Consider the following 12,985-nt stretch of genomic DNA (forward strand, 5'->3'; position numbering starts at 1 on the left):
ATAGACATTCAGCACCCCCAGAAGCACATACTCATGTAGTAATTAATATTTTTCTTGTAAAAGCATTTTTCTGAGGTGCCCAATGATATGTCCCTAGTACACCCACCACCTGCTTTCCCACAGAATCTTACAGAAGGTATTTTTAAGATGCAATAGTACCTTTTCATTACAGACTCTTAATTTTATGTGAAATAGTCACCTGAGCTTTCAGATTTAAGTACTGTTGAAGATGTATCTTAGTGTAGCATTTTTAATTTCTGCTTGTTTTACTGTCTTTTTTTTTCCCTTTGGTGAATGTCAGTAAAACATCATCAGTGAGACCATAAGTAATTTAGTAGACCTGAAAACACTGGAAATCTTTGCAATACTTTTTCCAACAGTTTAGCATTTTCTGTTTCAGCTGGAGTCAAATTATTTCTCATTTATCACATCTCCATGGAGCACTCTAGATTACAACTTTAAGTGTAAAGGACTGTTAGATGAGAAAAGCCACGTACTCTAATACTTAGAGGAAAAGTGTGACACACAGAGCATAGCTGCTATTCACATTTCTCAGACTTCTTGTCCAAATGAATCTCAATTCTTGAATAGCAGCCTACATCAGGAGGCAGGGAAGCTGTTTAAAAATAACTGTAGAAATGAAACAAAAGAATTCCCCAAATTCCCACATATAGACATATAAGAGCAGATCGGTGAACTTACTAATTCAGTATTCTGCTTCAGGTACTGATATTAAAATTGCAGAGTAATTGCAAATAATTCTGCCCAATGTAACTCCAGGGTGGCATTCTGCCAAGGTAATGTAGTTAAAAGCTGACTCATCAATAATAGGTCTTAAAGAAAAGCAAAAGGAGCCTAATATCATGAGGATCTCATACTATTCAACATTGTTCAGAGCAAGAGAATTCTCAGCATGAGGATGCTCTGCCTGGGTTAGAAACTGGTAATGCCTTGTGTCCGTTCTCCTCCAGCCTCTATAAACAAAGCACTGTAAATATGGGAAACCCTAAACAAGTAAATGTTGTACAGAAACTAGACAAGTTATTTATTAAAAACTCTTTTATCCTAGATTAGGCCCTGAATAAAGAAAACAACATGGCATCAGAAAAATGCATATGAATACTGATACTGCTGTCTGGTTTAGGTAAATAGAGTAATTCCTATTTTATAGCTCTATAGCTTTATTTTTCCACAGAATTAGTTTTACAAACTTTGAAGGAAAACATTACTGTTGGTAGGTAGAAGCTGCAATATCATGTCTATAGAACAGATGCAAAGAGGGCAAGTATTTCTCCTGTGGTGTCAGATTGGCAGTGAAATTGAAATCTCATAGTCATGAAGAAAAGACCCCACAGACTTCATAAGAATCTTTTGGGTTTAGTCCTGATAGGTTAAAGACCCCCATATAAGTCACTAATTCCTAATATGGCAAAGACTAACTTAATTTCTTTCCAATATCCAAAACTTGGCAAGGAAGGAAAATGTTTTTAAGAACACACTTCAATAATTAGAGTATATTTCCTCTCAACAAATTGAAATAGAATAAATTGCATTTGTCCTTGTTAGAAATTGAATTGCTTGCAAGAGGTTAGGACTGCGGTGGCAGGTCATAGAAAAAAAATAAAAACAAACTTCAGAGGGATGAAAAGGAAAGATGAGATTGATTTTGTGTTTTAATTTTGAAATATCAACAGCAATTCCTCTAATTCTAATAAAAATACAGAGATGCAAAGGATCTATTAGCTCATTGCCATTTTAAAGACAACTATATTACATTGACAACATTTCTATTTTTCTTTGATCAGAAGATCAGTCATGTCTTAAAGCAACTAAATCTCCTTTGTTACTGGAAGTCTGCTTTTGCAAAGCCACCAGCTGTTTCCTTCTTTTGCTTATTTTTTTAACCATTTCTCCACATAGCTCTTAACTCTATGTTCCCACTTCCACATGATCACTGATTTGCCATCCCGGAAAGAACATTCCAAGAAAGTGTCATTTAAGTTGTTCAGACTATGTCCTTAAGCTTCATTTTCAGTGATGTTGTTATTATCTGCCATTTTAAAATTCTTTTTTTCTACACAGAGTCTGATTTCAGCTTCATAAGAATACTTGCTTAATCCTGGACAGCACAGGCTGTTAACAGCCTCTTCATTTTCCATTACCATCATTGCCTCCATCCGGGAATGGAAGAGGCATCACTGTTTGCAAAAATGTCCAAATTCAGCCTGAACACAGCTATTCCAGTACTACCACTATTTGCTGACCAGTCAAAAGTTCTTTATATGCCTTCAAACAATTTTCCAGCTGCACTCTATTATGCCCCATCTGGAGCAGAACCCTTCCTTAATCCTTGCAGAAACCAGTCCTGCTAAAATAAACTTAGCGAGTTTGAACTGCAGGAATCCCTGAGCACATAATCTTGAGACAACAGAGCACTGGGGTACTCCTTCCTGTGTGCCTGCAACATCTCAGTTCAGGAATTTAAGATAAATAAGCACTTTGGAAATGATTGTTTCTAGTTTGTGAAGCAAAGAAGAACTTGGCTGACAAACTGTAGGAACAACGGCACCATCCCTTCTCTTTTGGTGGCAGCTTCCATTCAGGGGTCATTCTGGGGTTACATTATTAGGTACCATTTAAGATGCTGTATAGTAGCAAAAGTTGGTTGTGCTGCATGAAAAGGAGATACTGATCCAAAAATGTTCCCTCTCTCACAAACTGGACCACGTTTGAAAAGAAAAACAACCTTGCAGAAATCTCCTTTTCTAAGCAATTTAACAAAACTAATGATCTAGAGCTAGATCCAAATTTGATTGAAGGCAACATTTAATTTAAATGCCAAATTCTTATTGGCTACCTAATTTTCAATACTTTTGGTTTAAACTTCTCTTTTTAAGCAAAGCCATTCAAGACCTATGATAATTTTGACTGTAGAATTGGCCTTTATATCTGAGGCCAGCAGTTTTGCTTTGCTGTTGGTGGTCAGAAGTGTGTTCTGTGCCAGTAGTTTATCCAGCTTCTCCCAAGCTGAACTTTGGTGATGAGTAGACTATGCCAGAAAGAGTAAGCTATACCATGGAAAAGCAAAATATTGCTGGCCTTTCCTTCTCCTTGGTGCAACTGTTTTCTTTTAGATCTTTTCCCTTTCCTACTTCTTAAGCCTTATGAATCCTTTAAACCTCCCAGATCTGTAGGGAAATAGAAAGTTATTGTGTGTCTTCCATAAATCTGTTGGGGTGAAATTCATTTAATTCAGTAGCAAAGCCTACTGATAAAAAAGACCAGGATTTTTCCCCAGGACATTAAAGATCCTGTAAGAATTTCTCTCTGTTAGTGTGTTTTCAAGTTGAGAGTCAGATATGCTTGCATATCAAAATTAACACCATAAACAAGTTTATATTCTATCATGAATTTGAGTTACTTTTGCTGATTCTTTCATCTAAGCATATTCAGAAATGAGCATTATATCACTGTGCTGTGTACATTCATTATAGCTGTATAAGATTTCAAGAAAAAGGTTCAAATCCAAACCTTTTCCTAATTTTGAAACTTCTAATCAGAAGAGAAATAAAATAAAGCAATTAGGTTATAATAAAAGTTTCTGTGATCTCAGGAAAATTATAGTAGTTTGAATTCTCATTGCATTTTAATTCAAAAGAGTTAAGGAAAAACAATTTTCATCAATTATTAATTTATCAATATCTTTGATTTCATGGATTATGTTGATATCTGTGATCTAATTAAATAACATTATTCAAATATAATAAATTTTATAACCATCACTTAACACTGAATTCTTGGGTTTTTAGTAGCTCTGCCACCTTTAGATTTCCCTTAAAACTATAATCAATTTTACATCCTAGCTTCCTAGCTGCTGTTGGAATATGGAAATTCTCCCTGTTTTGATGCAAAACTATATCACTGTAGGCTGCACCCCTCAGACAGGTGTCATTTTCCATGTTTTTAGCTAAACCAGTGCAACTACAGAAGGCCTGCAGGTACTGCAAGAGGTGGATGACATTCCTTCAGCAAATATTAAATCAAGAGAACGAATGCAATATTGCCATCAATGATTAAAATTCAGTCAATTTTGCTGGAAGGAATTTGCGTGTGTAATTCAGCTTCTACCCAATACCTCCCTACTAATGTTATTCCCTCAAGAGGAAAGAATACTATTTGCCATTCTGCTTTTACCCAGTCCTGTCATACAAACTTTATTCTCTTGAGATGAGAAGTAATCCTTAAAATATCAGTATTTGAAAAATCTTACATTTTCCATCTCCCCAGCCACAGATTATGTTCATTTTCTCCTTTTGATGCTCCTTTAAGGAATTCTATTTTCATTGGAGGTGAGATTGGTACTTAGTGTGTTCCATATACACATCTATCCATATACACATATATCCATCTTCCAGGTGTACTAATTACTTACCTAGAAAATCTCTCTAACACTCAGTGAAAATATAAGTAGTTCTAGAAAATAAATCGAGTTGCAAAAGGCATTCTGGCATAGCTTATTGCTCTAATTGGCTGGAACTTAACTGTGGGGGAGGAGGAAAGGAAGGAGAGGAAAAAAGATCATGCTTTTCTTATGTTACTGAAAAGATAAAGCTAATACTGTTTTTATATCATATATTTTTTTTCACTAGAGTTAAAATAAAACATTGGTGTAAGATAAACTCAGTGGTTACAGCAAGGCTTAATGTACACATAGCCTGAATTAAGTCCTTCCTCTGCCAGTGAGAACTGAACTGCAAGGGGCATTTTCAGGAACAATGTCCCAGCTTAAAACAGAATTTCTGCACATCTCTCTTAGTCCTTACAACAGCTGAGAGCAATAGAAAAGTGAAGCATATTTCATGAATGATGTGCTTTTAAATACATAAATATTATGTCCATTTTACTATAAATCTTTTGTAATAACCACTATTTACAGAGGAAAGTACCAGAGCAAAGCAAATACCATTTTCAGTAATTCACTGAGCTAAACACCTAAACCAAGTGCCTGGATTAGTTCTGAACCAGCATTCTTGTAATTAATACTCTACTCTGCAATGTGTTGACATTGGTGATTTATTACAGCTCTTACATTAAAAGTATAACCAGATTTATAGACTTCGTGGAGAGTTAGAAATGCCACATTACAAATGAGGGGTTTTAGTTTTATAAGAAAAAAATGTCTTATTGCTATGTGTATATTAAAATGGTTTTCTGGTAGCCCTGGGAAAATTAATAGTGGTGCATAAGCACTTTATGCCTATTTCATTTAGAGGAGAAAGAGGTTGGTTGTCAGTAGGTGACAAGGGAAAGGAATTTATGGTTATAGAAAAAATACTTCCGAACACTTGAAATCCAGAAGACCTTAATCCTAACTTTTTCTTCCCACAAAAATAATCCCACTTGCAAGTACATATGTTCAAAATATTAAGAATTTTTGAGTAGCATTTAAGCAGCCCATGGACCACAGCATGCACCTGGCTCATGGCCCCTCAGACAGAAGAGGATGTCACCCAGAGGCTACTGTGGATGGTGCAACTCCTTGGGTCACCCAGGATTTTTTAAATTCCACTTAAAAGCCTATTGCTCCTATTTTTCTACTTCTCATTAAAAGGTCTTGACATGTCCTTTTTAAAATAACTACAGAAACACTTGACTGAAAGACGTGACAATTTGGGAAAACACTCCTATGGAAGCTGTTTCTTAACATGGTTTTCAGAAGATGTCTTTAGAACAAATTGTTTTGCTCTGAAGGGATTTGTGCTGCACAGCACTGACAGTTAAGTGCTAAATGGAATCACTCCATGGGCTCTGTATGACTGTTGAACAAAACACAGAAGCTGAACACTAAATAAAACACTACTCTTAAATACGCGAATAAAAGTAAAGTCAAGAGAACAGTGGGTCATTTTTATGCTATATGAGTAAGTGTCATGTTCCAGGAAAAAGTATTCAGATATCACTCCTCTTATGACAATAACTAGTTCCAAAGCAGTTGTTTTATTTAATTTTTTCTAACTCATGGTGAGAAATTTGACTAAGTTGTAGTCAGTGAATAAATGTGTCACATGAGTGAGTGATAGACTTTTAAAAAAGAGAGCAAACTATGTGGGGAACACAGAAGATTCTAACTGAAGCTAACAAGCTACTTTTACCATTTTAAGGAGCTGAATCTTTGCTAATAGACCATATCATGGTTGTGCCTGGAATAGGAAGGAGTGGAGCCTGCTCTAATTTAGCTATTGAAATAGCACCTGGATTTTTGTTACACAAAGAAAGAAAAGTAATCTGGATTTAATCTCCCAGCAAGCAAGCTGTGCTCTGATAGTCAAAGATCAAAATATGGAGAAACTAGAGATAAGAGGAAAAAAACCAGCACAGTTCAGCGAAGACACACACACATGAAAAAAAGAAAAACTCACAGAAAAAAAAAAAAAGCATTTGGATTATATTTGCTCTCACAAAAAAAAAAAAAAAAAAAAAAAAAAATCATGTCCAGCAATTCATTTCCAGCACTGGAGGCATCTGACACAGAGGCTGTGGCTGCAAATGTTACATCCACTGTGAACAGAGGCCAAGGAAACCAGCAGGCCTGTGATGTGGGACACAACACATTCACCCAGAGAGCAAAGGAAAAATGTGTTGTTCATGTTGAGTGCAAACACCCAGACAAGAATGAGGAACTTTTTTTCTCTTTAACATTTACTGAAATCAGCCTGGAAGTTTGAAGTAGGAAGAAGCAGGAGGCATGTAGTGAGTAAAAGGAGGTAAAGTTATGGGGAAATGAAAAAGATGCACTAAACTGGATTTGCAAGAAATCCATAAAGATTGTATCTTGATTGGATTGCTGGGAGACAAGAGGTGAGAAGTTTAAAATCAGCTACACCATGAAAGCACTCCAGGCAAGAGTAAAAGCTTGAATTTAGTAAGATTGCTTAGAAAAAGTATAGAGCAAAGGCTATGATATGGAAAAAATATCTTTTCCACCAAAAATTTTATATTAAGAGAAGTTCTGAAGATAGAAGAAGGGAAATTTCATTTAAGAATTTCTGTTTCTAAAATGCATTAATAGTACATCTACTTTAAATTCTTTTTAGTCTTGAATGAGATTTTCTAAATGAAAAATGAAATATCATTCAGCTTTAAAACCTGTGGAGTACTGTATCTCACCCCAACAATTAAAGTATGCAGTTGTGGCTTCTCATAGCAGTATCCTCCCCTCAAAAGATTTTCATATATATACAGATATCTATTTTAGAGAGATGTAGATCCTGTTGTGGCACTCCTGCTACATTTTTCTATTGTTTCAAACAATGCATCAGGTGGTATCCCCACAAAGACATGGGATCATGTTTGCTCCCAAGTGGAAATGCAAGAATTTATCATAATTTCTATGGGTCACAAGATCCCATACTTAGAAGTTTTTGACAACTAGTTCCTCTCATCTAAATTTAATTCAAATAATTTAAGACTGCTAACCTGCAAATATTTTTTGTTTGTTTTAATGTTTTTCAGTATTGCAGCATAAAATGAGGGCTATGGAATATGTGCTTAGGATAATTGATGGTGCTACCTTGGGGTCCAATATATCCTCCCATATACTAATGGGTTTTTGCCATTCTGGCTCTCAAATTTGTTTTAATAATTGTGACAGCTCTCATTTTTCCTTTGTTAAATCTTAGTGACTGTTACTGGATATTTATTTTTAGAAGCACAAACATATTACAAAAAATACATAAGCCCACTGAGGATGAATAAAACATCTCCATAGTAACATTCTGGATAGTGATGTATGGCTGGTTGCAGACAGACAGACAGACTGACAAACTTCAGTCCTAACTCTGCACCAGGATTTGTCAGCATAGAAGCCTGAGCTCAAAAGTGACTTCAGAAATGAAATGCCCCTTTTTCCTCTCTGAGGTTATTTGGCAGCAATGATTGATTTTTTCCAGATGTGGTTATATAGGAAAATTTATTTTATTAGTTTTAATTTAATCAGTTGCAAATATGATCAAAAACATCCCCTCAAGGCAAATGAATACTTTGGCCTTGCTTGTTTTTTCACAGAAGAAATTCTACCCTACTCATGTATCTTAAGCTTATTTTATAATACCTGTAAATGACATTTTAAATAGTTTGGTTTGAAATTAGTATTGATATTGATGTCCATAGAGTGCAATAAGAGTTTCCATCTGTGGGATAATATGGTAATAAAAAAGACTGTGCTATATTTTAAAGGGACAAGTTCTTAAAAGTCCATTTAGGATTTTTTTTCTCCCTAGGCCTTAGTGTATCCATACCCAGGGCTGCATTATGCACAGCCACGTGTGTAACCATGAGCCATTTCCCAGGCTCGCCCCTGTAAACCTGAATGAAGCTAATTTCCCTCAGCTTCTCTGCAGTTTGCATTGAAACTCTTATAACTTACTTGTTCTTTATGTGTTTTAGCAGTTGTCTATGGCAAGCTTTCAAATACAAATCAGAGAAAAACATGCAAACAACTATGATTTTTAAAGCTAAAAGACACCTTGTGTCTAATTTGTCAGCAAATTAGGTGGGTTTAAAATCCACCATTGAAACAGCAGCAATTTCTGTTCCTTTCATCTAAACAGTTCTGTATTCCAAGGGAACTTGGGATAATCAGTAGTTTGTTGTAGACATGAGTCATAATTATGTTCTTTCTCTCTCATTTAAGTTGTTCGAGTTCATGAATTTTTTGGCTGAGAATGTCATCTTCTGTTACATGGGACTCGCACTATTTACGTTTCAAAATCACATCTTCAATCCTCTTTTCATATTTGGTGCACTTGTATCCTTTGCTTTAAAGAAGTACATATCTCTGTACATTTGTGTGTGTATATATATAATTAAAAAAAAGAATGCATGTTCCATGTGAAAAAAAGAAGTCAACAAGCAAACCAATCAGTTCCTTGAATACTAAAGATCAGTATATTGTCAATTCCAACTGCAATCATCTATTACCTATATCCTAACAACTACCCCAATGCATGTAAGCACATGTTCTTTGGACAGTTGCTGTTTTGCTCCTCTGCTACAGGCAAATAGCTTTAAACCAGCTGGGGAACTTTTGTCAATGGTTACAAGTGAGGTGGGAAATTGGGATAAGTATTGGGACACATCTGTGGGGACAGGTGCAACACAAAACCTTCCTTCCTGTCTGGAACCAGTGCAGATCCACAAACTGGAGAGCTGCCTCCAGACAGATGTGTGCCATAAGCAGGACTTCCCCAAAACTACTTGAATTATATGAAGTCCTTAAAGATCACACAGTTCTGCTTTGCTCAAATCTTTCCTTCTTTATATTTGATATCTCTAGCATACATGGAATTACTTACACCATCATGTGCCTAAGAGGTAAGAAAAGCGCTGTGTCTTTAATTCTGCTATGGTTTCTCAATAAATCTTACTTGTACAGCAGTATAGATTCTTTTCACACTGACAATTTATTCAATGATTTTTTTTGGCTCAGAGCAGCAGCCCTCTGCTTATCACTTTTAAATGAACTGTAATAGCTTTGAAAGTTGGGAGCATACTGTTGACGTGCAGTAATTGTTACATGTAATTTCTAAATGAATAATCAGGACTGCACCAGAGCTCCCTTGGCTCCAGGCTGGGCTGGATGGCAGCGAGGAGCCAGGAGTGGCTGTGCCCCTGTCCTGCTGGGGCACAGCCTGTCCCGCAGCCCCGGGATGGGGCAGGGCAGGGGCACAGCCTGTCCCGCAGCCCCGGGATGGGGCAGGGCAGGGGCACAGCCTGTCCCGCAGCCCCGGGATGGGGCAGGGCAGGGGCACAGCCTGTCCCGCAGCCCCGGGATGGGGCAGGGCAGGGGCACAGCCTGTCCCGCAGCCCCGGGATGGGGCAGGGCAGGGGCACAGCCTGTCCCGCAGCCCCGGGATGGGGCAGGGCAGGGGCACAGCCTGTCCCGCAGCCCCGGGATGGGGCAGGGCAGGGGCACAGCCTGTCCCGCAGCCCCGGGATGGGGCAGGGCAGGGGCACAGCCTGTCCCGCAGCCCCGGGATGGGGCAGGGCAGGGGCACAGCCTGTCCCGCAGCCCCGGGATGGGGCAGGGCAGGGGCACAGCCTGTCCCGCAGCCCCGGGATGGGGCAGGGCTGCGGAGCAGCGCCGGGCCCCGGCTGTGTCCGGGCTGTCCCCGGGAGCCGGGGCTGCAGAGGGCTGCAGGGCTCAGGGCAGGAGCACGGCCGCCTCTCCCGAGCCCTGCAGCTCCAGGCAGCTCTTGGGGCAGCTGCTGCGACTCAGACATGGCCTCTCAAACACTTCACCTGCTCTCCAGTCCCGGCCGCTCGGACTGGAAGTGCCATAATTGAGCCGCAAGACGAGGGGAGGGCAATAAACGTGCAAAATGTGCAAAAGGCATATATAAGGAGCTCCGACTGCCTTTCTTTCAATCTGATAATGGCCTCATGGTTCTAATTAAGGCAACTTTAGGGATAGTTCCACAGAACTTCATCAGAAGAATCTCTGCAGAAAAGGGGAAGAAAAGGCAAAAAGTGCTGGATATAGACAATAAGAATTGCCAGGAAATAAGGAAGTAATAATCAGGTCCAACAGCACATTTATCCTCTGCAAATTGCTGCTCAAGGAGATAATGCTCTCTCTGCAATTGATGATGGGCATTTTCCTGAAGAACTGAAGATGAAGTCACATGTGACACAAATGTGATGAGAGAAGTAGAGTGATTGAAGTGAGATATATTAGGATGAATATAAAACCAGGATGTCTGGGGAAGGCAGATCTCTGCCACTGCACAGGGAGCATTAGAACATGGCATATAAAACATGAAAGAAGATAATATATTTGTTTAATTACATCTTTAAAATAATTTTAAAGAAATATTTGGGTTAATTCTGGTTTTATCAGTAGTTTGTCCACTATTTTCCTCAACATTTTACATTTTAGATGGCTATTTTTGTAGCAAGAGCTTCCAACATATACCCACTTTCTTTCCTTTTGAATTTGGGTCGAAAACAAAAGATTCCCAGGACCTTTCAGCACATGATGATGTTTTCAGGTAAGACCTATTTTGGCTTTTTTAGTATTTTTCCTGTCCACGTTTAGTGAATGACAAAAATAGTCATCTATCACTAGAAAAAGCCACATCTATCACAAAGAATTTGTTATCTTAAACTCAAGTTCATCTCTCCAAAGCTACTGAAGCCAAGTGGATGCCTTCTGATCAACCTCACTGTGCTCTTGCCCTATTTTAATTAATGTTTTGGAAACTCACTTCCCAGGAAGCCATTGTCTTTCAATCCATTGTCCCCCATCTGTCTACACTTCCATGACAATTTGGGAAAGCCACATTTTTAAGTTGTGCTGTTTTAGAGGCACCTGTAGTATACTTGAAAGTATTTTACATAGCAGCAAATAAATATCCAGCTTGGACAGTGTTAGTACTGATACTCAGATCAGACATGGTCTTTGGCAATTCCTTAAACTTCTGGAACAGTTTTACTTTTAAACATGAGATGAGATAATTTCAATTCCACAGACCTTTTCATATGTATTCCAGCTTGATATTTAATTTTTTTATCTTGTTAACCTTGTAGAATAATAAAAAAAAAATTAAAATCCAGAAGAGGGAGCCATGTTCTAGTCTGATTTGCACATCATCCCCAGAAATGTTAAGGCTCATCTGGATTCCGTATTTTTTTACTTGTACAAGCTAGAAATAATTCCACTTGACTTTCTAATGCTAGTTAGGAAAAACTCACTTATAAGCTAAGAATATCTGTTCAGTAAAAGACAGAAATGCAGATACCCCTACGCTATTGATGATATAATTTTCTAAAATTAGAAACTCAGCACATTTTTTGCTTAATTTTCCTGCTTTTTATGCAAAAAATTTATTCCACATTTTTATGGATAAAAGTTCTTGATTGACGCCTTGACGTACAGAGATCCATTTAGCCAGATAACGAGTGAAATACAAAGTGCTGCATTTCAAGCTCCCTCATCAGGAGTACTCCACATCAGGGGGCCTCATTTGTGCCTCTGTAATTCCAGCTCTCTAGAGAGCAACACAGCAGTTCATTTCTATACCCATTCAATCCTTCTGCTAAAAGCTGCCACTGAAAATGTCAGCTAATTCCGGCGAGACTGGAGTGAGGGATGATGACACATCCAGCAGGAGCTGCCTTTCAGCCCAACTGCTTCCCTGCCATTGTTCCATGGGTGACTTGGACCTGGGGATCCCTCTGGTAAGCCTAGCAGGTGGCCAGCTAGACAACAGTATGAAAAATAGCTTCATATCATTTGGTATCTAGTTCCTGGGCTCCATTTTGGCTTATGGTTTTCATCAGCTAAAGTATAGGATGGAAAACCTTCTGAAATCTTTCTTATTCTTTAACTTTTCTGTCCTCGTTTTCTGCAGTCAAATTTCATTCTCCACAGAACAGGAGCAGAAAGCAGCCTGCAGCCAGCAACTGAACGTGAGAACTCACACACATTAGCTTTCCAGGACAATCTGGCAGCTGAGAACTGAAGCAGTAGTATTTAGGCTTCTAAAATGTAAATGTTAAAATTCTCAGAAAGGTAATTTTTATCTATTTTCAAAGATAAAACCCCCTCTATTTTGTAGAGAAAAATGTGTTTACATTATAATAAAGTAATGGCATCATCTGCAACTATAATAATAAAGACTGTCTCTCATGCTGCCAGCAGCTGCACACTTCACAGGATACACAGATTTTCTTTGTAATTCTATTTTTTAAGATGCACCAAGATTTGTGCTTAGCTACCAATATCATTCATAGTGCTATAAACTGATAACACTGCATATAGTGAAAAGCAGACAGGACAATGGCTGCCAGGAGAGAGATATTTCTGATGAGAAAACAAGACATTGAATTTGAGTTTGAAGGAAATTATCTACAATGATCTGTAGCAAATGTCATAGAACAGTTGGAGGGGAGGGGCTGGAGGGGACTTTTAAAGGTTTTCTAGTCC

At 38.2% G+C, this 12,985-nt stretch overlaps 1 protein-coding gene across 1 annotated transcript in view; it reads left to right on the plus strand.

Annotated features, from left to right (window-relative positions):
• Positions 1 to 12,985, plus strand: part of SLC9A9 (solute carrier family 9 member A9) — a 182,598-nt gene that overhangs the window by 93,847 nt on the left and 75,766 nt on the right. Inside the window, exons 11-12 of the mRNA XM_053951725.1 lie at positions 8,693 to 8,806; positions 10,937 to 11,048. Coding sequence (XP_053807700.1) covers positions 8,693 to 8,806; positions 10,937 to 11,048 — 226 coding nt within the window. The remainder of the gene's footprint in view (positions 1 to 8,692; positions 8,807 to 10,936; positions 11,049 to 12,985) is intronic.

The sequence above is a fragment of the Vidua chalybeata genome, chromosome 10, assembly GCF_026979565.1.
Source record: "Vidua chalybeata isolate OUT-0048 chromosome 10, bVidCha1 merged haplotype, whole genome shotgun sequence".
Taxonomy (NCBI): domain Eukaryota; kingdom Metazoa; phylum Chordata; class Aves; order Passeriformes; family Viduidae; genus Vidua; species Vidua chalybeata.